The 26,388-nt window shown below is 40.4% G+C and overlaps 1 protein-coding gene across 3 annotated transcripts in view; it reads right to left on the bottom strand.

Annotated features, from left to right (window-relative positions):
- Positions 1-3,481: 3,481 nt before the first annotated feature.
- LOC108434144 (von Willebrand factor A domain-containing protein 5A-like) overlaps positions 3,482-26,388 on the bottom strand; it is a 29,945-nt gene continuing 7,038 nt past the window's right edge. The window contains exons 8-21 of one of the 3 annotated variants that reach the window (XM_037540161.1): positions 25,641-25,789; positions 24,213-24,301; positions 23,846-23,990; positions 23,208-23,287; positions 22,999-23,113; positions 22,737-22,895; positions 21,887-21,990; positions 19,436-19,659; positions 18,920-18,952; positions 18,788-18,809; positions 16,348-16,406; positions 15,065-15,201; positions 4,512-4,635; positions 3,482-3,862 (exon numbers count right to left, since the gene is read on the bottom strand). In XM_037540161.1, the coding sequence (XP_037396058.1) occupies positions 3,753-3,862; positions 4,512-4,635; positions 15,065-15,201; positions 16,348-16,406; positions 18,788-18,809; positions 18,920-18,952; positions 19,436-19,659; positions 21,887-21,990; positions 22,737-22,895; positions 22,999-23,113; positions 23,208-23,287; positions 23,846-23,990; positions 24,213-24,301; positions 25,641-25,789 (1,550 nt within the window). In that variant the 3' untranslated portion in view covers positions 3,482-3,752. Of the gene's footprint in view, positions 3,863-4,511; positions 4,636-12,273; positions 12,716-15,064; positions 15,202-16,347; positions 16,407-18,787; positions 18,810-18,919; positions 18,953-19,435; positions 19,660-21,886; positions 21,991-22,736; positions 22,896-22,998; positions 23,114-23,207; positions 23,288-23,845; positions 23,991-24,212; positions 24,302-25,640; positions 25,790-26,388 lie in introns of those variants that run through there. The other 2 variants (XM_037540162.1, XM_037540163.1) reach the window with 2 other exon arrangements.

The following is a 26,388-nucleotide window of genomic DNA, read 5'->3' on the forward strand; positions in this document are numbered from 1 at the left end:
ATGGTTTATATACTCAGTTCTGAAAATTACTAGATTTATTCATTTGAGAGGGATATCATAAATCATAGTAATTTGGTGGGAGTGTAACTGTCAGAGTGACATGTTTATTATTTTTTGTATATCGTTATAAATTCATGTCATTTAATTTCATAGGGTTAATTAAAGTGCTAAAAAACTAATAAGAACATGTTTAAAGATGAGAGTAAAATCTAAAAACCTATGGTTAAAAAATGAGTACTTTAATTATGGCATTTTACTGTGGAGGTAATAGGTCATGTGACACTAGTTAGTTACGCGGGTAATTGAGGAATTGTGGGCCAGAACTAACTTGGCGGCAGAGAGACAACTAGCTTGGAGCAGAGAGGGAACGAACTACCATAGCTAACACAAGGTCTAAGAGGCGAACACGGTAAATATTTCTTTGTTTATATTGTGTGTTGATGTACATTTTTATATGCCTTTTGAATTAATCTTATATTTGTGTGTTATATACGGCACTGTTGTACTAGCTAACTTGTTCCAGCGTAACTAGTAATGGACACTAGCTCAAAGGACATTGAAACGAGAGAAATGCATATCTTGAAAGAATGCTTTGTTTCTGTTATAGTTTTCACGGTGTCCGATGAAGAGAAAGAGAGAATAAATCTTCAGAAGACATCAGTATGACTCGTGGCCATTATTTCATTAGACCGGTGTAGCTACAACTGGTTCTGTTTAAACAGATGTTTTGTTGTGTTGTGTTGTCTCCATTAAGTGTCTGTTCACTTAGATTAGACTAGGGTTTCTCAACCTGTGAGGCACGGATCATCGGTGGGCTGCAAAGCACCTTGTAGTGGTCCTTGGGCCTGTACTCATGGGGAAGCAGTAGTTGATAATGGGCCAGTAATGACATTTTAAGTGGAAAAAAGTTGAACTTAGGCCTAATAATTAAAACTCAACAATAAAACATTAACAAATGATAAACTCTCTCTCTCTCTCTATATCTATATCTATATATATATATATATATATATATATATATATATATATATATATATATATATACATACATACATACATACATATATACATACATATACTCACCAGCCAATTTATTAGGTAGTTCAGTTGCTTGTTAACACAATTAGCTAATCAGCCAATCACATGGCTGCTACTCAATGCATTTAGGCATGTAGAGATGGTCAACACAACCTGCTGAAGTGCAGGCCGAGCATCAGAATGGGGAAGAAAGGTGATTTAAGTGACTTTGAACGTGGCGTGGTTGTTGGTGCCAGACAGGCTGGTCTGAATATTTCAGAAACTGCTGATCTACTAGGATTTTCACACACAACCATCTCTAGGGTTTACAGAGAACGGTCCGAAATGGTCAGTTGTGTGGACGAAAATGCCTTGTTGATGTGAGAGGTCAGAGGAGAATGGGCAGACTGGTCTGAGATGATAGAAAGGCAACATTAACTCAAATAACCAACCAAAATCTCTGAGGAATGTTTCCAACACCTTTTTGAAAGTATGACATGAAGAATTAAGGCAGTTCTGAAGGCAAAAGGGGGTTCAACCTTTTACTACCAAGGTGCACCTAATAAAGTGGCCGGTGAGTGTTTATAGATAGATACCTACAGGGGAGGCGGCTTAGAACGTGTGTGTGTCTGATCCGCTCAGACCAGCGTAACACACACTAACACACCACCAGCACATCAGTGTTACTGCAGTGCTGAGAATGATCCACCACCCAAATCGTACCTGCTCGGTGAGGGTTCATGGGGCTCCATTCATAGGATCAGCTTTTCATAGAAACATACATTCTAAAAAGTACTTGAAGCAGAGCAGCTGGTTTAACTCAAGTCAAATGAAAACCTTCAAACCTGAAACAAAGCAAACGACCCGTTCAGATGAACAAAAGCAAGAAGGTACATCAGATCAAATCTCGCCAACACTTTGAATCAACATTCGTCTTGTTCCTCTTTGTACACTGCGTATATGTTTCTGACACTAGTAAAGAAATTTCATGTGTATCATTTGTAAGGCCAGTAAGTCCCCCAACCCCCCCCCCCCCCTAAATAAATAAATACTTAGACTTTAAATATTTACAAGAATTATATGATCTTTTAAAACTCAAGGCATTCATTGAGATATTAATATGTTATTGATACACAAATCACCATTTATGGGGTGGCTGTCTAGTTAAATATTAGTTCATTTTTTACATAAAAATCTTTTGCATTTATTCTGAGTTTTAAATTAAGTTTTATGTCACTACTGAACAGAGTTTTAGTTCATAGGTGGAGCTTATTTTAGAGCAGGAAGTGAGACTGCATCCCTGTCCCTTGTGGCCACATGGTGAGCAGTTGGGTCATTCTACATAATCGTCCACTTTATATCTATCCGTAGGTGTCACTGGTGTTACTGATCATCATTGGTGTTACACATAATAAAGGTAACATCAGAGACAATTTTAATGAAAAATGCATTTTACAAAACGGCTGCTACAGAGAATCAAACCACATGTTGTCAATCACAGAATGTCCACTAAAATATGGGATTTCATTCAATTTTATTCTATATTTTCAGTGACCTCAGAATGAAGTAGGTCACATCAGTGACGTCAGCTGAAAGCTTCATATAAAATCATGAGCCAAAAAAAAAAACCTCTGAAAACTGAAAGACACAGTGGACTCACCATGTGCTTTTCTTCATAGATCCTCAGAAAACAGGTAATAGGAAGCCGTGATGTCATCAGTGTGACTTTTATTTCAAAATAAGAGATTATTCCTATGCAGTAACACCTGTGACACGACTCTTGGGGACCACAACTTTCATTATATATTTTAGAATATTTACTTGCCATTTATTTTCTTTATGTGATTTAATTCATATATTCCTTATTCATGTATAGATTATTTTAATTCAAACTGCAGAAAAATGTCTTTTTTTTCTTCAAAATATGGCCTCAGCCTTTACACATGATGTTGATGAGGAGCTCTTCTGTGGTGCTTGGAGTTCTAGATAATTGATTTAAATACCAATATTGCTAAATTGACGGCTGATGAAGGTATAATTGTTCAAATAACTTGTTTTATTTTCTAATATTAATAAATTGTATCCCTAACATGTTTTTGAGTGTGAAATATCTGTAAACACTAGGAACACAAAAATGGATGTTTCTGTAAAATGACCCAGTTAGATCACAATTTTTTTTTTTAGAACTTAAATTTTTATTGAATTTTTAACAACAGAGCAGATCATACATCACTGTCGAAACAATTCAGACATTTGGTAAATGTTCTGTTGTGATGAAAGGTTATGTGTGTACAACAAAACCGACACGACTGAAACAGTCACTACTGAAACAGTCACTACTGAAACAGACACTACTGAAACAGTCACTACCTAAACAATCACTTCTGAAACAGACACTACTGAAACAATCACTTCTGAAACAGACACTACTGAAACAATCACTTCTGAAACAGACACTACTGAAACAGACACTACTGAAACAATCACTTCTGAAACAGACACTACTGAAACAATCACTTCTGAAACAGACACTACTGAAACAGTCACTACTGAAACAGTCACTACTGAAATATTTGGTAAAGTTTCTGTTTAGTTATTATTGTTTCGATAGTGACAAAATAGAAAATTCGATCATTTGTTTTAATAAATGGATATAATTAAGGTACAGAGTCACTCAAATCCCTGTAAATACTGATAAAACTACTTCCAACAAGAATGAGTCTGGGAGTGTGAGCCTAATGGTAGTAATGGCAGTGTCGTGGACAGATGTAGGTCAGACGCTCTTCTTCCACCCGACAGCCCAGCACAGCATTTCCAGCCTGGACACACTCAGACAGGTTCTCCACTGAAACACACCATCACAAGACATAAACCACCACCGTTATATGATGTGACGCTGGTAGATGAGTCTCTGCTGTAGATGAGACACAACATAAATTCTGACTATAAGGGTCTGTGTTGCTATTCACATTTGCTTAGAACTGCTGACACTTAATAAAACACATCAGTGTTTCAAATCAGTGGACTCTTCTAGTCTTTTGTCCTTCGTCAGTGGTCACAGGACGCTGCCCACAGGACGCCGTTGGCTGGATATTTTTGGATGGTGGACTATTCTCAGTCCAGAAGTGACACTGAGGTATTTAAAAACCCCAGCAGCACTGCTGCGTCTGATCCACTCAGACTAGCACAACACACAATAACACACCACCACATCATTGTTACTGCAGTGCTGAGAATGATCCACCACCCAAATAGTACCTGCTCTGTGAGGGTCCATGGGGGTCCTGACTACTGAAGAACAGGGTAAAAGGGGACTAACAAAGTATCAGAGAAACAGATGGACTACAGTCTGTAACTGTAGAACTACAAAGTGACCCTATACAGTAAGTGGAGCTGATAAAATGGACAGTGAGCGTAGAAACAAGGAGGTGGTCATAATGTTATGCCTGATCTGTGTATTCTATGCTGTGATTGATGGTGATGTTCTGCGTCACCTTTCTGAGAACGGATCCAGGATGTGGCTTTCATAGCAATGAACTTCCACTCTTCCTGTTCAGCTGTCCTGAAGCCGTGAAGCCAGATCAGAGCCAGAACAGTGGCCCACACTGCACTGTCCACCTGCACAACACCATCAACAACACATATCTATCATTTCAATTGGTGTTTATTCTCAGTTGTGTAGGTGTGGAGACGAAAGCTCTATAGACACTATCTGGATTTAAACATGAACAACTTTATTTCAAATTAAAAGATAGTGCTAAAGCCCTGTGAGAGTCCCAAAGGCCAATGTGGGATCCCCTTGTCCGTCCGAGTTGGCTCTGGTTTATATACGGTGAATGACCACACATACATAAGATGATTAGAGACACACACATACACACACACACACACACACACACACACACACACACACACACACACACACACACACACACACACACACACACAACCATACACCCCCATAAGAAAACATCTGGAAAGGCTTAATGCAATCAGATACCCCCGGCAAACATTGTTCTATACATTTGCTCCCTCTCTTAAGGGGGGGCAAGTGAGGCCCTCAAGAGAGCACACACGAAAACAGAGAATCTGACTTTTCATAAAAATGACAGATAAAAATATAAAGAAAAACATGAATATGACAAGATGAGTGTAAAGACACCTCACAATTCAACAGTAGTGATCAATAGTGAAGGCTTCTACAAATATTGATGAAACTCTTCTGTTGTTTTAGTGAAACTTTTTTGTGTGTAAATTAGAAGTGAAATTAGAGCTTACTGGTCTTAACTATGCGGACACTCACATTGTCACATACCATGTTCTGTTATTGTTTTGCTGGTTCAGTTCTTAAAATTAAACTTGGCAAGATTGAGGACTGTATAAAAGACATAAAAGTTTGGATGTCAAATAATTTTCTGCTACTTAACTCAGATAAAACAGAGGTCCTGCTTCTTGGTTCAAAATTAGCCAGAAACAGACTGTCTAACTCAACACTAAAACTTAACAATCTCTCAGTTGCATCAAGCTTATCTGTTAAAAATCTTGGTGTCATGATAGACGCTGATCTCTCCTTCGACACACATATAACTAATATCACTAGAACAGCCTTCCTGCATCTCCGCAATATCGCTAAATTAAGAAATTCATTATCTCTACAGGATGCAGAAAAGCTAGTTCATGCATTTATCACTTCAAGGCTAGATTATTGTAATGCCCTGCTGTCTGGATGTCCCAGCAAAAGCCTTAACAAGCTTCAGCTAGTCCAGAACGCTGCAGCCAGAGTCTCACAAGAACTAGGAAGTTTGACCATATTAGGCCAGTTTTATCAGCCCTGCACTGGTTACCAGTTAAATTTTGCATTGATTATAAAATTCTATTACTGACTTATAAAGCTCTAAACGGACTCGCCCCTCAGTACCTGAGTGAGCTCCTCTCCCACTATGAACCGTCAGGCCTACTTAGATCACAAGGTGCTGGCTTACTACTGGTACCTAGAATTAATAAAGTTACATCAGGGGGAGAGCTTTCTCATACAAATGTTCCTGCTAATGTTCGGGAATCAGACGCAGCCTCAATCTTTAAGTCTAGGCTAAAAACTTACTTGTAAGGTCAAGCATTTGGTGACTAGTCTTCCCTGTCAGGTCTAGACCTGCTGGAGTCTACACTGCTCTGTTTTACTGTAATCTGTGTTCAGCCACTCTTTACAGTACTAACTCGGTTTTTTTCTTTCCTTTCTCTGCCGAGCTGATCAGCTGCCCATCCTGTGCGTCTGATGCTGTTGCCTCTACTGCCTTGATTGGTGCCGCTGCTCACCAGCCTTCTGGACCAGTTTGACCACCACTGAGCTTCTTGCTGTACAGCGCTGTGCAGTCCTCACCCTCAGATCTTTCTTTTCCCACTTTACTATAATACTTCATACTAATAATGTTTGCTATCCGGTGTCGACCATAGGAGGATGGGTTCCCCTTCTGAGTCTTGGTTCCTCTCAAGGTTTCTTCCTCTTTTAGGGAGTTTTTCCTTGTCACCGTCGCCGCTGGCTTGCTCATGGGGGCTCGGACCCGGATTTTCTTTCTTCTTTTCTCTTCTCTCTGTAATACTGATTGTTCTGTAAAGCTGCTTTGTGACAACACCTGTTGTAAAAAGCGCTATATAAATTAATTTTGCTTGCTTGCTTGCTTGCTTCTTTTCCCCCATTTTTTCACCTTAGCTCAACCCCCTTGTCATCCCTCACATGCATTAAGTTTGTAACCCCACCCATACTCTCAAGAAAGATGCACTGAAACCTCAAGAATCTGTGTTTTCTATCCAAGTAGGTTAATCTTGTTCTTGTCAGCACAGAACATACATATCACTGTTGTATCTCCAAAATGGTAACTTTAGAGGAGGAAGAAAAAACCTACTTTACTTTTAATGTAAGTCAGTGGATGTTTTTCCAAGTCATTTTGAAGTTTCTTTAGCTCCATAGATCATGAAATTTACAAACAATTTAAAGGGCCACAGGGATTTTTATAGGCAGAAACTCATTGAGTTAAAAAATAAGTAAGTTTGAGGTTAACACAAGTCTTAAGTCAAGTCCTGAGTCCTACTTTGAGATGCAATCAAGTCAACATGCAATTTTTGAACTGGTCAGTGGACAACAAACCCCCAAAATGACAGTAACAGCCGTGGTGACAGCATCACGGGTGAAAATACATGACTGGATCCCGAGTGGTACAACCATCTAACTTTGTCCATCATCAGGAGATCACAAGTTTGATCCACAGTGATGCCACAGCCATCTGAGGTGGCAGTCCTCGCTCCCTCTGAGTGGGTCAGATGCTTCTCCATCTCCCCCGTCACTTAGCATGATGCTAGCCAGTATGAGCATCTGTTAGTTTATGTAATATAATTGGCAGTTAATGTTCTCCTCCAAGCGTGTTGGAGCTGTTCAATGATGTATTATCACCCATTCAAATGAAACAGGTGCTAGCCTTCACCGTCCTAGCTGTGGTAGTATCCTGTGACGGGGGGAGACTTAGTAAGCAGGTGGGGTTAGACATCACTAAATTGGGGGAAAGTGCGAAGAAATAAAATGATGATCAAAGGAGAGCTTTGGTTTTTCATGTAAGGTGTAAAAAATCAGGAGGAAGCTCTTTAATCTTTATAGTTTTATTAATTACATCAATTATTCTGTCATGCGCCTGGACGTCAGCAGCATCCATGGCTCCAAGAAATAAACAGTTCACATGTAACAGGTCACAACTGACAAAATCTGAGGTGCACATGATCAGGTATATCTATATAATAGATACAGGCCTGGTGTTCTGGCCTATTTCCACCACTGGACATACAGCCCTTTATGACATCACTACATCACCTTGATGACATCACTACATCACCATGGTATCTACAAAATAGAATCCCAGCCGCAGCAGACAACCAAATTCTAAGCTGCAGAGATGAAGGAAGGACAGTTTTGTCGTCGATAAAACAAACTACATTACTAATGTTTAGTACGTTCTGTACTGAAAAATGATTCCAGTTGTTCCCCTGCATCGGGTCGACTGTCCAGGTATGTATGTACGCACTAAAAGGTTTGAACTGGGAGTGACTGACCATGGTGTTGAGTGTTGGTGACTTGTGCAAGCTGGAATTGTTAAAACTGTTAGATGCATTAATGTGGTAAATGAGTTATTAACTGTTTGTTTATTGATGAATTAGTTGAATGTTGATTAATTATTATATTTGATTTGTATGCATACTTGACACACGTTGCGATATGTTAGTAATGGAATATTAAGTTAATAATTCAATAAATCTGAATTTATAATGGCCAAACGTGATAGAAAATTCTAGTAAGCAAATGCTTACAAACCACTGGGAAAAATTTCCCAAAGATCTGTCTTAATGACCATAAATAAATGACACATTCATTCTTAGTATCCACTGCCCAGTAAGTGCTAACAAATAATATTTCCATGTTAGAAATGATTGACTTTACAGCTAAATGTAGTGATACTGTTATTTAAGAAAATTTCTTTGAGGTTACTGTAAAATTCAAGGAAAAAGTTCAAAGTTCAAGCATAAATGTGACTGTTTACCTGCATTTACTACCATGTTTAGTGTCTTATTACTTGTTCACCTTTCACTAATATAGTTTCAGGTCTACTAATCTACTAGTTAGGTCTACTAATAGTTTGTAACTAAGTTAGAGAAGCTCTTATTAAAGCATAAATACATCACATCAATACATTTATACCACATTTCAAAGCTTACACACAAATTATATGTTTATATTTACTATTGCTTTGATCAATGTCTCGCTAAAACTGTTAACAAGGAGACCTGAAAGTGATGTTTTTTGAGATTCTGTGGAGCTATTAAAGAGGGAGCTGTTACTTGTGCTGTAGAAGTTATTTAAGCACACAGCAACTCTCTGGGGTTCTGGTTAATACCAAAGACCCACATACAGAAGACTGAGGTTTGATTCCCCTTTGGATACATATGCCTGTATGCTATGCTTCGGGAAAGTGTCCTAACACTATGTTTGCTTTCCTCAGAAACTCTCCTGATATAAGTGTTTACAATGTGCTGTAAATTAAATTCAGTGACATTCCTGTCCTCTTTTTTCTCTCAAGCTGCTGCCCCCCAAAAATCTGTGCACAGGCCACCTGATTTCATTGTTCGACAGTCAGTGCAATCCAGGAATTAGACTTAGGGTTCCCAGGTGGTTGAGTTGAGGCGGTCTTAGGTTACAGAAGGGTGTAATAGATATTTGGGCCTGCTGGTGGGCCCTGGCTATTTAAGGGGTGAAAGAATCCTATTTGAAAAGTTACAGCAACTCATGTATCATGTGTAACATAATAACAACAACAACAACAACAACAACAACAACAACAGCAATAATAATAATGATAATTTCAATTCATATAGTGCCTAAAAAACAAAAAAAAGCTAAATAGCCAATAATAAAAGCTCATTGGCACAAAGTGACCTAAACCGAAGGTAGCTGATCAGCAACGGCTTTCTTAGTATCTTAAAAAACATAATTTCCTTCATAATTTTCTTCTGTACTAACAATGCTTATAGTCATTTGGCTGCATTGGGTTCACTGCACAGCTATGTTAAAAACATAAAGCTAAATCAGGGATATGCAATTTGTTCAACAGACAAGTTTCAAATTAACAGTATGTTCTATTTAGGGAAATAACAGCAAAGACAGAATGATATGTGACGATGTTTTGTCTCTCTCCAGTCTGTAGACCTGGTCTGCATGAGAACCCCCGGAGAGGCCCCCTGGCCCAGGTGCCTGAGAATGAACAGGAGCATGAGGAGGAAGATTTTGGAGTCCTGATGGAGTATGTCGGTGAGGAGCAACAGGGGCATGTAGAGGGACATGTCGGTGAAGCCATGAATGGCTTTGATATGAGGGAAGACCACAGGCATGAAGAGGAACATTTAGGTGCTCTGATCGAGTATTTCGGGGAGGGGGAACAGCGGCATATAGAGGAACATGTCGGTGAAGTTGTGTTTGGCTTTGACATGAGGGACGAACAGGAGGATGAGGAAGAACATTTAGGAGCTCTGATTGAGTTTTTCGGGGAAGAAGAACAGCAACATGAAGAGGAACACCTTGGTGTTATGATTGAGGACTTCGGTGAGGAGGAACAGGGGCCTGAAGAGGAAAATGCTGATGAAGCCATGATTGACTTTGATCTGAGAGAAGAACAAGAGCATGAAGAGGAACATTTTGGTCTTCTTATTGAGGATTTGATGGAGGATGAACAGGCACTTGATGAAAGAATTGTGCTGGAAAATGCTGAGAATGATGGTGGCAATGACCCAAACGGGAATGACCCTGTCTCTGGAAAAATGCTGGAAGTTTCTAATAATGTTGAAGCTCATAGCTCCATTGATGCTGGTCCCTCTGAGTGCCACAGCTCCAGCAGCCCAGAGACCCAGAGCAACTCCAGGAAGAGGAAGAGAAAGAGCAACTTCCCAAGCTCGTCCTGTAACAGCCCCGAGACAGACGACAACGGTATGCTATTAATATCATAACATCACAATAGACATTTCTGAATGTTGTAAGTACTTAAAGAATACTGAATAACTAAAATCTCTAGATGACTCGTCCTGTTAACAACAGCAACAACAACAACTAGTAGATAGAAACTGTACAAGCATAACAATTAGCAGAGTGGATGTTGTTTCCGGGCCTCAGGACGACATATTCTGATGCATGTTTTGTATTTTTAGAGTGTCGTTTTCACTTTTGTCATATCTCTCACTCGCAGCCTCCACAATGCCACGTCCTGATGCCTCCACACCACCTCAGAATGACCCAAACGGGAATGACCCTGTCTCTGGAAAAATGCTGGAAGTTTCTAATAATGTTGAAGCTCATAGCTCCATTGATGCTGGTCCCTCTGAGTGCCACAGCTCCAGCAGCCCAGAGACCCAGAGCAACTCCAGGAAGAGGAAGAGAAAGAGCAACTTCCCAAGCTCGTCCTGTAACAGCCCCGAGACAGACGACAACGGTATGCTATTAATATCATAACATCACAATAAACATTTCTGAATGTTGTAAGTACTTAAAGAATACTGAATAACTAAAATCTCTAGATGACTCGTCCTGTTAACAACAGCAACAACAACAACTAGTAGATAGAAACTGTACAAGCATAATAATTAGCAGAGTGGATGTTGTTTCGGGCCTCAGGACGACATATTCTGATGCATGTTTGTATTTTTAGAGTGTCGTTTTCACTTTTGTCATATCTCTCACTCGCAGCCTCCACAATGCCACGTCCTGATGCCTCCACACCACCTCAGAATGACCCAAACGGGAATGACCCTGTCTCTGGAAAACAGCTGGAAGTTTCTAATAATGTTGAAGCTCATAGCTCCATTGATGCTGGTCCCTCTGAGTGCCACAGCTCCAGCAGCCCAGAGACCCAGAGCAACTCCAGGAAGAGGAAGAGAAAGAGCAACTTTCCAAGCTCGTCCTGTAACAGCCCCGTGACAGACGACAGCCCCAGCAAGAGGAGAAGATCGGATAGTGATGGGGACAGTCACTAGACACACATCTGCATGATCACCATGAAGTTTCGTTTTAGCAGACACTGTCTTGTAGATATTGCATTATATTTCAATCATTCTGTCGTGCGCCTGGACGTCAGCAGCATCTATGACGTCAAGAAATACATTTACATTTACAGCAATAATATTTACCGAAATAAACAGTTCGCATGGATCAAGTCACAACTAACAAAATCTGAGGTGCACATCATCAAGTGTTCCGGCCTATGAGATATTTCCGTGAGGAGGAACAGGTGCGTGAAGAAAGAAATGTGCTGGAAGATGCTGAGGATAAGGGTGGCAACAGGAATCCAAACAACAGAAGTGAGCACAGGAACATTTTCGTGGAGTTACCACACTCTTCTTCTGAAGCTGAGAAGAGCTTTGTCATGGGCCATCATCAGGAAAGCCTGGGAAATCTCAAAGACCTCCCCCAAGAGGCCATGCGAAGGACCCAGCAGAATCTAACTGATGAAGAGTCTGGAAGTTCCTCCAGCTGTTCCAGGCAAGACAGGAATCCCAGAATCCCGGAGCAATATAATGGTAAGCTATTGATACCATAACATCACAATACACATTTCTGTTCTATGTTGTAGGTACTAAAAAATACTGAACAACTAAAAACCCTAGATGACTCATCCTGTTAACAACAGGAACAACAACAGCAAGTGGATAGAAACTGTACAAGTAGTATAGTAATAAGTAGAACAGTGGATGTTTAATTACATCGTAACAGACCATTTTCACACTTCCATGTTCGTTACTGCAGACGAGCAAATAGCAGCGTTAAACGGCTTCTGGTTGCGCTGTGAACAATGGCTGATACTGTCTGAAATCACTGCTGTGTTTCTAAATGCAACAAAAATTCAATCAAACAGCCTCATCGCAATTTGTTGTTTGCATTTTTGTCATATCTCTCACTCTCAGCCTCCACAATGTCATGTCCTGATGCCTCCACACCACCTCAGAATGACCCGACCCAGAACGGCCCTGTCTCTGAAAACCACCTGGAAGTTTCCAATAATGTTGAAGCTCATAGCTCCATTGATGCTGGTCCCTCTGAGTGCCACAGCTCCAGCAGCCCAAAGACCCAGAGCAACTCCAGGAAGAGGAAGAGAAAGATCAACTTCCCAAGCTCGTCCTGTAACAGCCCCGAGACAGACGACAACGGTATGCTATTAATATCATAACATCACAATAGACATTTCTGAATGTTGTAAGTACTTAAAGAATACTGAATAACTAAAATCTCTAGATGACTCGTCCTGTTAACAACAGCAACAACAACAACTAGTAGATAGAAACTGTACAAGCATAATAATTAGCAGAGTGGATGTTGTTTCCGGGCCTCAGGACGACATATTCTGATGCATGTTTTGTATTTTTAGAGTGTCGTTTTCACTTTTGTCATATCTCTCACTCGCAGCCTCCACAATGCCACGTCCTGATGCCTCCACACCACCTCAGAATGACCCAAACGGGAATGACCCTGTCTCTGGAAAACAGCTGGAAGTTTCTAATAATGTTGAAGCTCATAGCTCCATTGATGCTGGTCCCTCTGACGGCCACAGCTCCAGCAGCCTGGAGACCCAGAGCAACTCCAGGAAGAGGAAGAGAAAGAGACTTTCCAAGCTGCTCCTTTAACCTCTTAAACTACTTGAGAACACAGATGGTTCCAAAACGCACTTCCTCATGTTCTTCATATGTTTGATATTTCATAAGCTACATTCAAAAGTTGGGTGTCATATGAGGCTGTAACTGTCTTCTTCAGTGATTTAGTGTATAAAAAATATTTATATATGAAGATTTTTGGCATCTTTCAGCAGTGAAAGCATATAGCAATATGTTTATGATCATAAAACACATTTTGGGTTCATTTCAGGGGAGCTTTTACAAAAATAAATAAAATAAAAATCTGCATTTATTTCATGCAGTTACTGAATAATTTGCCTTGCGATTTGGTCATGTAAAATCAGATGAACAAACCAAAATATACCCTGGAGAATAAGAGGTTAACAGCCCTAAGACATCCTCTACAGATAACAATCCAAAATATGGTATTATTCCTGCAAACTGTAGAGTATTTCTTTTTATTTGCTGAGACTGGTCCCTCTGGGGGCCAGAGCTCCAGCAGCCTGGAGACCAAGAGCACCTCCAGGAAGAGGAACAGAAAGCGAGACTTTAACAGCCCTGCGACGCACGACAGCCTCAGCAAGAGGAGATTATTTCATTAATTAAATGAATGATTGAATGAAATGAATTTAATTATTGCATTATATGTTTAATTAACCTTAAATAAAAGTCTTTTCTGGTTAGTCTGTTTTAATGTGTTTTCAGCTGTAAATTACTTTAAGAGCAGGTTTTTATTCAGCGCACAGTGGCACGTTTTCAGAATCTACAAGTGAGCCTATTTTCTTTAGCGATTTCCAATAACGACACAGATTCATTCTCAGAAAAGCAAGTTTGTGACAATATGTGTAGCAGCTCTAGCTTGAGAATGTAAAGCTCATGAATTCTATTCCCTTTGGTGTAAAGTCAGTACTATTTAGGACTTTAACCTCCCTTTGGCCTGAATGATTTTCAATATGTGCTTTTAACAAGTGGGTGGCACGGTGGCGTGGTGGGTAGCGCTATTGCCTCACAGCGAGGAGGGCCTGGGTTCGATTCCCCGGCCGGGCGGCAAGGGTCCTCTCTGTGTGGAGTTTGCATGTTCTCCCCGTGTCTGCGTGGGTTTCCTCCGGGTTCTCCGGTTTCCTCCCACAGTCCAAAGACATGCAGTCAAGCCAATTGGACATGCTAAATTGCCCCTAGGTGTGAGTGTGTGAGTGACTGTCTGTGTCTGTCTGCCCTGCGATGGATTGGCGACCTGTCCAGGGTGTATCCTGCCTTCTGCCCGAAGACTGCTGGGATAGGCTCCAGCATCCCCCCGTGACCCTGACGGAGAAGCGGCTTAGAAAATGGATGGATGGATGGATGGCTTTTAACAAGTTTGGAGAAGAAAACTATTAAATCTTTATTCAGTCAAAACCTGCTCTTCATAATGAGGAAGACACTTTGATGAACGTGAAGCTAAGAACACTGACACTGAACACTGAAGAACAGCATAAAAGGGGGCTAAAAAGCATCAGAGAAACCGATGGACTACAGTCTGTAATTGGAGAACTACGAGATGCTCCTACTGGTTAGTAGACCTGATCAAACTGACGCTGAGTGTAAAAATAAAGAGGTGGTTTTGTCTCTATTGCTGATCGGTTTATACTGTCCATGCAGGTCTGTCGTACTTACCCTAATAAACAAATGTATTCACATGAAAAGTAGCTGACTGTAGAGAGTTCCGTCTGCAGCCAGACACACGTCCACGTTTCATTCATTTTGAGCTCCGAGACTGAAATCATTCGTGACTCAAGTCTGACTCGAGTCCTAATCTAGTGACTTGAGACCACATCTCTATAAAAGCTGTTATAACTCAGTAACACTGTCTATGACAAACCTGTAGAGGCTTTTGTTTGGCCAGTTCCTTTTCTGTCTTGCCAAGCACGTCAAAGAGTTTGGCCTCCAAATCCCAGTTCCCTGCCGCTTTCTGAAGAGAAACCAGGTCCAGGTAGGGCTCCCTCTGGGCAGGACAGTCTGATGTAAACACAAATACACAAACACATTTTATATTAACAACATCTTTAATAGTTTACCCGCACTGATTAAAACAACATGCTGTACTATACTGTAATATAGGGGCAAAACCCAATGTGGAGTGAAACTAAGATGGATATTTTATGTAGTTAAATGGGCTCAAGTAAAACATGCTTTTGGTCATTTCCTCGTTTTCTCATAGCAATGTCATCAGTGAATGTTCACAGCAGTCAGACAGGTATGTTTTTCAAGATTGGCCATGAAGACTGTGTTACAGAATTCACACCTTCTCTTATTTTATTCACCCTCTTGGGGCCTGAACTATAGCACTGAGGTGAAGCACATAAATAAGAGTGAGCCAGGCTGAAGGACACAATTTGAGAAGTCCATACATTGTAATATAAACTCAAAACATACTATTTTCTGGGGGGTTTTAATGTATAGATTCATCAAAAGTCATTCATCTTGATTTTTAATTGAAAATAAGTGAACACATCTTCTAATGGAGAAAAGACATTTGGACATTTTAATGCACAATGACAGTAATTCACTGAATTTATTGTATTGCGATATAATAAAACATAAAATATGGCCTGTGAAACACACAAGGCACATTTTAGGGTTTGTGGTTTATTTTTTCTAGAATCTTAAACTCAGCTGCAAATAAATAGACATTGTTCATTAAAATTTGATGTTATTTTCATTTAGAAAATCAGAAAACATCTTATGTTCGCAGTCATATGGAACAGTATTCAAACGTCAATCTGCAAAGTATTCAAACTTATGCATATGACAGTAAACGGTTGAAGTACTCCAGATTCTAAAGGAAGCCTTGGTTTGAGTGTTTAATATGGACACAGCAAGTATCTCTGATATGGATACATGGTCTAGGAGACTAAACATGGCAAACAGCAGAGGTAAAAAACCTTTGCTTCTAACGTCAGACAGTACACGTCTAGAAATTCATATCCATTTCTATAGATGGGAGCTCGTAATATTTGTGCTGTCTTTGTACTATTCTCAATTAAACATAGGATTTAAATGATCTGAACATCATTGCATTTTGTTTTGATTCACGTTTTGCACAGCATTTCTGACCGTTTCTCTGAGCTCTGACCTGTTTAAAAAGAGGATGCTGTGACTTACGTGGTGAAGCGGATGCCCTCACTGAATATTCACATACAGGTGAATGCCAACTTGATGGTCTGTGGGAAGAGAAGGAGAAGGAGGCTCATCACCCCTGTTTGATAAAATCTATAATCACAGTAAAAAGATCTTTTACAACAGAGATTTTCAGGAGGTGTCGCCCAAGTAAGCCTCACCACACTCTGCGCTTTTATTTAGAGAGGAAAGTGCTTCACTCTCTTTGAGTGTAATTAAGTCCTATTAAGTCCGGTTTATGTCTGTATGGGCCTTTTTCACAGAGAGTCACGCTTACTTCATGTTTAAGTGTCAGCAGGGTAAAACTAACGTTCATTCCATATAACTAGTGCAGAAGCGATGCCAAAATGTAATAGTAGTGAACTGTGATGCTCAAATACTGAGCTACAACAGACATATCTTAGTTTACATTACATTTACAGCATTTTGACAGACGCTCGTATCCAGAGCAACTTACAATTTGATCATTTTACACAGGTAGGTGACGGTGTGGTTAGGAGTCTTGCCCAAGGACTCTTATTGGTATAGTGTAGGGGGCTTGCCCAGGTGGGGATTGAACCCCAGTTTACAGCGTAGAAGGTAGAGGCATTACCACTACACTACATTGTATCTTAGCATCGCGGTTTTACTGTGAAGCGTTGATTTCCATTTTCTGGCGTAACCAGCTTAGCTGGTAGTTTGGGATCTTAGAAGAGCCACGTAAGGTTTCTGACATAATGTGCCAGCTAACGTTTGCTGTTTATACCAAACTGATCATGTAAGAATGATTTGGTTGATGGTTTATTGTCTGCATTAGCTTTTTAAACAGAAGTAAATATAAAAGAAAGCTGCTTTATGGGATTATAGCTACTGTTAGCAATAGCTTCTAGCCAGCTTAGCTAGCTTAATATAAACAGAGTCCATCAAATTCATGCAAACTGCGTATAAAAGTTCTTCTTTCTTTTGAAAACAGAATTATTACAGAAATCACTGGCATGTTGTATAAAGACACAGAGACTGCCTGATGTGAGAAGCTGCAGCAGACTGCAGTAAAAACGAGGCTGTGCCACACATTTTAGCTCGGTTTAAAGTTAAATCAGCGCTTCCATCCACTTCTTATTCTCACTGTTTGACAGTGCAGGAAAACCAAAATATCGATGTTGTAGCTCAGTTTTATCGTACAACTGCTATAACATTTTGTCATCACTTCTGCAGTAGCTGTATGGAACGGAAGTGAGTTTTACCCGGCTAACGCTTAAACCAGAAGTCATCATGATTCTTTGTGAAAAGGTCCCATTGAGGTTTACTCAGGTGAGCTCATCTAGAAGACGACCTCCTTTTCAAACTAAGGCTTGCTCATTAAGGCAATTATGTAGCCACTTTTAACACAAAGTTGGAAGCAAAGAACTGTCCAGAATTATCTTGGTCTGCTGAAGAATTAAGATTCCCCTTCCCTGGAACTAAGGGTCCTAGGCCCACCCCTGAAAAACAACCGCACAGCCACTTTTAACAAATCTGTTTCTTAGGGGGCGTTCAGATCTGGCAGGTTTGGTACAATTAAAAAGAAGGCTGGTGCGACTGCTCTGTTACTGCGGTTCATTAGAGCAAGTAAGAAAACTGCCATCCAAACACTGGAGCTCAACAAACAAGCATGCCAAGACCCCCTGAAAAAGGGTGCCTTTACCAAAACAACTACAAAGATTAAATGATAGAGGCACTATCATTCAGGACACTGTCTCTCCATGGTTACCACACTGGTCTCTCATTGATGCTTTTGGGAAAAGCAGTCCAGCTCAGTCTTGGTTCACTTCAACACTAGCTCTGGAGTATGAGCACAATACGGACCAAAGACATCTAAACAGACCAAATACGGAAAGAACCATTGTATGTGGAAAGGAAGAGGCTGATCTTGTTTTGACACATGCCTGCGTTTATTATCTCTTCATAAACTCTGTGTAATGGTCCAGCCTGTGCCGCCGACCGCCAACAGAGGGCGACGGCGGCAGAGTGTCACCCTGCCTGGTATCATGAAAAACAACAGTAACACTGGGAGTCTCAGGGCTCATTGCTCTAATATCACAAGATAGACAAAACAAGACATAAATAAAACCTACGGACCCAGAGAGAACACAGAACAGCATGATTCATAAAGTCCAGTGGACATTATCACAGTTATTGTATGTCATAAAATCCGTCCAATCAGTTACAACTTTTTATTTCCATGACTTTTGTTTGAATATTTTGGTTTGTAGTTAAATAAGTCAGTGTGAATGCTAAATGAATCAGAACTAAAATGATTCACTGTATCATTTCTGCTTTGGTCCAGACCAAGAGAGCTGAACTACAGGTACTAACACATCCTCGTTTCCTTTTGGTAGAATATTCTTAGTGTTGAATTTAACTGCACTGTTGAATGATGTGTAAAAAGTGTGGCTATTAAACTTACATGTAGAGTTCACAGGGCTTTCCTGAAGAGACAGAAGAAATAGTACTATATAAAAGAATGAAGCGGTACAAATGTGCTGGTGTAAGTGCTGGTATCATTTCGTATGTGAGTTCAACAGCTGAGGGAATCTACCTTGGTGTCCAGGATCTGAATCGTACTCTTCATCTAAAAGAAATGCACAGCACAGGAATTAATACTCTCAATGGTGTGGAGACAGACACCAACGTGTTACCTGATAATCATAACAACAACAAAAATCAATAACAACAGTTACAATACTGGCAAAATGTTTTAGTAGTGACTGCCTGCTTATTTTCATGAGAAAAAAAAACACTAGCCAGTACATGACTAGCAAACACAGCGTTGAACAACTGTACACACATTAAATCATAATATTTTTAGAGCTTTGGCTGTTTTTGCTGTCATGCTGGAAGACACATCTCCTCCAAAGGGTCAGGCTTGCAGACTGCATACTGAGGGCCAGTATCCAGTACAGTAGGTGATTTCCCTGCTGATAACTGCCATGCTTATTATGCGGACACCAGACCTCCAGGACCAGAGTTGTCTCCATTTAACTAATTATGTCACCAGTGATGATTTAAGCCATATTAAAAAATAAGACTAATAGTACCACAGAACCATACGTACCATATTCTAGATATGATGCTGGTATTGCATCCCTCACCAACGGTCCTTTCACTGGCTGTCCACTGCCCTTGTGGACGGCAAGGAAAGCAGTGAAAGAGCTGCTCACTCCCGACTGCACGCTGAGCTCCACCACCTGTTCTCTTAAGCTCTCATCTTTCTTTTCCCTATGCTCCATTTCCAGAGATTGGATCAAGGAACGAGCAGCCAGCCTATGAATTCCCAGCCTTCACAGAATATCAAGAATGACAATGGCTTTATTTCATATTACATCATATTATGTTTAAGTTACCAAACCATAAAGCTTGTATGTAATCACAAATAACATCACGGCTGTGTTTCAGTTGCAGTCACAGTCTGAAAGGAGAGTAGTGATGTTGTGTCGTCACTTGTGATGTTACCTGTCATAACACGCAACCTCAAGTGTACTATTGCTTTAATACAACAGTCTGGCAAAACAAATACAATGTAAAGCAAAGAAGCCCTGAATATTATATTAAATGTGTTGTTTTTATAATGGGCACTCAGTGGACAACCAGATGTCTGTTGTAAATTTCGCTAAACATAACGTACAAAGTCAAATTTGGCCGCAAGCAGATTTTAATCCTTTGACGTCTGTTTTAGAGTGTGGTCTAAGTGGCTCATCAGCCGATATGTAGCAGTTTTTCCTTTCACCTGATGGTGGAAGTAGTACCATAAAATTACAGTGTAATGCGCCACATCTTGGTAATACAGTTAGAGTTTAAGGGCCTTTCTTCTCTGACTAGACCTGCAGCTTGATTTACTGAATGGCATTTAATCAAGCCATAAAGCACAAGCTTAACATTGAGAACCAGCGATTTTGAATTGAACGTTTTTTCATTGAGAGCCAAAGCAAACGCCTGTGAGTCATACAGCAAAAGACTATAACAAATTTTTTATCAACAGACATAAAACAAAGCATGGACATTACATTTAAGAGAAACTAAAGCAACTATAAGCTAATAGTCTAATAGCACCAACTTCTTCTCAGAGTAAATTCAGCAGTTCAGTAATTATTAACCCTTTGGCGCTAAACAAAAACCTGTCAATTAATATACTTACAATTAACCTGTTTAATCTGCTCTTCTCGTTCTATTGATTTGATACGTAAGGAACATCTAACAAAACCAAAAATTCAGACTTTTGCTTATTTTGTCTCACAAACTATGTTTTTTACAAGCAAACACTTCAATAGCAATACATGTTTTATTGTTACTCTTAAACAATTATTTGTTATTTATTTTACCCTGTTCTTCAGTGGTCAAGACCTCCATGGACCCTCACAGTGAAGGTACTATTTGGGTGGTGGATCATTCTCAGCACTGCAGTAACACTGATGTGGTGGTGGTGTGTTAGTGTGTGTTGTGCTGGTACGAGTGGATCAGACACAGCAGTGCTGCTGAAGTTTTTGTGTCCGCTCACTGTCCACTCTGTTAGACACTCCTACCTTGTCAGTCCACCTTGCAGATGTAAAGTCAGAGAGGATAGTTCATCTGCTGCTGCACAGTATGTGTTGGTCATCCTCTAGTCCTTCAGTGCTCACAGGATGCTGTTGGCTGGATATTTTTGGTTGGTGGACTATTCTCAGTCCAGCAGCGACATGAGGTGTTTAAAACTCCAGCAGCACTGCTGTGTCTGATCCAATCAGACTAGCGCAACACACACTAACACACTGCCACATCCGTGTTACTGCAATCCTGAAATTGATCCACCACCCAAATAGTACCTCCTCTGTGAGTGTCCCTGGGGGTCCTGACCACTGAAGAACAGGGTAAAAGGGGGCTAACAAAGTATCAGAGAAACAGATGGACTACAGTCTGTAACTGTAGAACTACAAAGTGCATCTGTATAGTAAATGGAACTGAAAAAATGGACACTGAGAGAATAAACAAGGAGGTGCTCATAATGTTATGCCTGGTCGGTATATATTCACACACACACCCCGAGGGGCAATTTAGCATGTCCAGTTGGCCTGACTGCATGTCTTTGGACAAGGGGAGGAAACCCACAAACTGTGGAATAATTTATGCATAATTCATGCATTGATTTATGCTATTAATATGAACTGAACTGATTATTGCTGGTCTGTTTTTCAAGGTTGCTGTACAAAATGTATTTTCCATACTGCTTAAATAAATAAAAAACAGCCTTTCGTCCATGCTGGGGGGAACTACCAGACTGCTCTCCCATTGGCCATGGTGAGGAAGTTTTGTGAGGGAGGCTGAAACTCCAATGCCGCTCTTTTAAACGGAGCAGGCAGAAGTAAATAGTAGGTCATCGCTACTATTTACAGCCAGATGTGACTATGCAATGACTGTAAGAAAGGTCTGCTACATTCATGTAATGTTTCATTGATTATCCAGTATGTGTGTGTGTGTGTGTGTGTGTGTGTGTGTGTGTGTGTGTGTGTGTGTGTGTGTGTGTGTGTATTACCCAGTGTCCTCAGCAGCTTTTAGGCAGAAAGTAAACTGGTTTCTCACTGGTTGTCCTTCCAGACTGTAGTGCACAGTCACGGTTCCTTCATCACTCCCTGAGCTCTAAGAAAGTTACACAGACACAAACTGGTTACGTTAGCACACATGAAAGAAAAGCTTTTCAGTTAAAGGTGCAGTATATGCAGTCAGTGTATATCTTCTTCTAGTGTTTTGTACATAGCCCTGGCTCTGTAAATGGAAAACAAACAGAGCATCTTGGGCCGACAGGCAATGAGCAACAGGGGGCGCTCATGCTCATACACAGGACAGGGGAAGGGGAAGGGCTTTGTGCTGAAACAGCCAAGAGGAGAAGATCTGAAGAAGAAACAGAGAGAAAAGTTCTTGGATCAAAGGTGCTTCAATGGTGAAAATGCCTTCAAGAGTTGACAATGAGGCATTTCAAGGCTTTCTCTAGGCACCTCATGATTCGATTTGATTATGATTCAGAGGTTGCGATGCGATTATACAATGAATATCGATGCAAACTTTTTTTTCTACACAAGATTTCTAATTTGGAGGTTTTAAAGCAAAATATTTGTAATGATCCAATAATGAATTTACTTCCACTATCTTTTATTAATAAATCAAATGGAAGTGATGTGGTAAGTGAACTGGAAGGCTCTCATTCACTGCTCTTGTTTGGAGCACATGAGACACTGGCTGACATCTCACCATAACAGCGATAAAATGCGCTGTTACGGTGACATAAGATCCAGTGGCAATAGATGTCCATGCAGCATGTTACAGTCGTCCTATGCAAATATAAACAGTTTTCGACTGTACTAAATCTGCAGGCAGAGCTTTCTCACCTCTCCTGTGAGCTGAGCGTACAGCAGTGCTCTCTGACCCTGAAAGAGAACATTGAGGGGAGGAGACAAAGTAGTGACAGACATGCCCTCTGGAAGGGTCCATTTCACAGAGATGTCAACAACAGCGGGCTGCAGGGCGAAGCTGAGGGACTGCATCACCTGCAGAAAAGAGGAGACGGATCAGAATCGATCTTCACTCTGCTCTTGTCTTTGTTTATATTCTACTAACAGTGTAAGCACACACAGCCACGCCCAGACTTACTTTGAGCTGCAGTCGGTCTTTGCTTGTGATGAACTGGGCAAATCCACGGCCTTCTCTGGCCATTCCTGTGATCAGTGCAGTGCCAGCAAACTGCCCGATGCCAAAGGTGAAGCATCTGGAAGTGAATAAGTCCAATGTATCAGTCCATCCTACCATCTCTACAAAACAACAGACTGTGATCTCATGTGTGCCTGAGTGAATAAACTGACCTGTGGGATCTCGAGTGAGTTCTGACCAGGTCCAGGATCTCTTTGGTGTTCTTTACATCTCCATCAGTGAAAAGAAACACCTTGTGTAAAAAAAAAAAAAGAAAAAAAAGAAACTTTCCATCGTTGAGCACAAAACAAGCCTCCAAACATACAAAATTAGTTTAAGGTAGTATGTGAGGACTGTTAAAGTTTGTTTGTTGCTTTCATGATGTCAGAAAACCAGTGCAGCTACTTGTATTTGCCCATTCAGCCTACTGTTATTTAGCCCTACCCATTCACGCTGAATGCAATGTTTCCATTCAGACTGCTTTTTTGAATAATACAGGCCAAACAGAACAAAGCTTGTGTAACTACACAGTTAAGTCACACTATTATGACCACTTCCTACTTTCGATGGCACACAAGCTGGTGATTAATGGGTGGGGCTAACCTGCTGTAGGCTCAATAGGTGGATAAATGTAAATGTGTTGGTTTTTGTGACTTTACAGAAACAATGAATTTGTTTCATGGTATGTTGGTATGTTTTTAAATTTTAGCAGTTTTTACATACTACATCACTCTTTTTTTCATTTTAAATGATATAAGCCCTTTAACTCAGATCAAACATTTCTGTGTTCTTGAACTGAGGAACACTGTACCTGTTTGGGGTGATCTGGAAGATGATCTTGCTTATAGATGTGCTTCAGTGGTTTCAAAATTTCGGTACCAACCATGTCTGCCTCCATAGCTTGCACCTTCTCTGCAGCCTTTTCCATTGTCTTCTGAGTGTATGCCACACTCTTACTGAAAATAGAAATGGACACATGAATCAGCAAAGCTGAAACTACCATACATTAAAAATAGACTGTTTTCTTATTGTTTCTTATAGTTTTCATGCTAAATCTGCTCTACCCAGCTACAGCCGTGCTGTGAATTAATTAATAATGAGAGCAGCTCAGAGATGATCTCATCCATGACCAATTGAACTGGGGTCCATGGTCACCTAAGTGACCACCGAGCACTCACCGGAAAAAGGACTTGAAGTCAGAGCCAAAGCCATAGATGTTGAAGTAGCAGCCCAGGGGAAGACTCTTCAGCAGCAGGAGAAGAGTTTCCTGCAGAATAGCATGAGAAATGAATGAATTAAAGAACAAAATAAAAAAGAAACAAACATGTTATTAACATCAACTTCAGTATTTAAAGTGAAGAAAGTAACTCTTAACAAAGAGGGATCTTTAGCAAAGGGAATGGTTCTATTTAGAACTGCGAGTTCTATGTAGGACTATTTCATGCCTAAATGGTCTTTTTATGTAGTGAAATGGAGCAGTGATGGGGCGGCATGGTGGCACGGTGGGTAGTGCCGTCGAGTCACAGCGAGGAGGGCCTGGGTTTGATTCCCCGACTGGGTGAGTGGGGTCCTCTCTGTGTGGAGTTTGCATGTTCTCCCCGTGTCTGTGTGGGTTTCCTCCGGGTTCTCTGGTTTCCTCCCACAGTCCAAAGACATGCAGTCAGGCCAATCAGACATGCTAAATTGCCCCTTGGTGTGAGTGACTGTCTGTCTGTCTGCCCTGCAATGGACTGGCGACCTGTCCAGGGTATATCCTGCCTTCCGCCCGAGGACCGCTGTGATAGGCTCCAGCACCCTTCTGCAACCCTGAAGGAGAAGCGGCTTAGAAAATGGATGGATGGTATTTCTTATGGTTCTATATAGCACCAAAAGGGTTCTACTGTTCAGTTGTAAGCTTGACATCATCAAAAACACTTCTAAGAGAGTAATTATGTATTCTGTATGGTATGTACAGCAGAGTTATTTCAGCTTATTAATTCCACTCATCCACATGTATCTACATACACAGTTTTGATGGCACATAAGCTGGGGTCTGTTTTCATGGCTTTCTCTGGGCCCACTCATCTGTGCGGAAGGCACTCTTAACCGATTTGGGTACAAATCCATCCTTGCAGATCACGAACACCCATACATGCTGATGGTCGATGGGCTCTTCCAGCAAGACAATGTGACACATCACATGACTAGAAACATGGAGTTCCAGTGGAATGACACAGTTGCATATTGCACAAAGAATTCTGATATAAATCTATGAATTCTGTCAAGTGGATCAAGCTGAGGAATGCAATGCTGTGCTACATCATAGCATTTATCATTTCAATAGCATTTTTTTAAAAAGATGGTTCTTCAAGGGCTCCTTTGTAAAGAAAATGGTTCTATAAAGAAGTAAAACTTTATACAAAAAATACGGTTTTGGGTCAAAACTTTATAACAAAAAAAGGTATCAAGCCATGCATTCATAACCATTTTGTGTAATAACTTAATGGGAAGTTTCTTTTAGAGCCATTAAGCACGTCAAACTCTGAATGATTTTGAAGTAATTTTGCAAAATCACTGGAGTTCAATACAAACCAATGCATTATTTTTAACAAACGCAAAGCTTTTACCTTGGCATTTCTCATTAAGGACCCCGCCATGCTGCCAGACTGATCCATCACTAAAATAAACTCCCCACGTTCTCCAAAAGAAGATACCACCTCTTCAGGAAATTCTGGGGATAGACTAAGCATGACCAAAGAGTCACCCATCAGAGAACCTGCAAAAGGAAGAGTTTTCTGTAATGATCAAGGCTCTCTTCGAGCAGAAAGTAACAGCATTCACTGACTTAGTCCACTGTGGGTTGTCTGAAGACAGAATATATGGTCATGTCCCTAGATGACCTCACTATGTGCATAAATGGACTATGAGGATGGCTGATCTCTTTCCTACTGATTTTCTCCTTCATATATGGGTTATTCTACTCACTTAGTTCAAACTGGAAGCCCACAGTAAAAAATATTTGAAGTATTCAGACCAAGATGAAGGATTTTTAAGCCCAAAACATTAACTGAGAAAGCAAAGAAGAAGAAAACCTTGTATCTGCAAAATGGTAACTTTACAGGAGAAGGAAAAAACCCACTTTATTTTCAATGTAAGTCAATGGAACCAGAGTTTTTTCCAAGTACTTTTGGGTCATTTCTGTTGGTCCACTCATCATGAAATTTACACACAGTGTAAAAAACAACAGGCATTTTCAAAGTATGACAGAAACTGACAAAAATGACAAAAATGGAGATACGAAGTTTATCGACAACAGCGATATACAAAATCATCAATCATAGGATACTTTTCATAGGATCATAGGATAATTTTAAA

The sequence above is a fragment of the Pygocentrus nattereri genome, chromosome 7 (assembly GCF_015220715.1).
Source record: "Pygocentrus nattereri isolate fPygNat1 chromosome 7, fPygNat1.pri, whole genome shotgun sequence".
Classification (NCBI taxonomy): domain Eukaryota; kingdom Metazoa; phylum Chordata; class Actinopteri; order Characiformes; family Serrasalmidae; genus Pygocentrus; species Pygocentrus nattereri.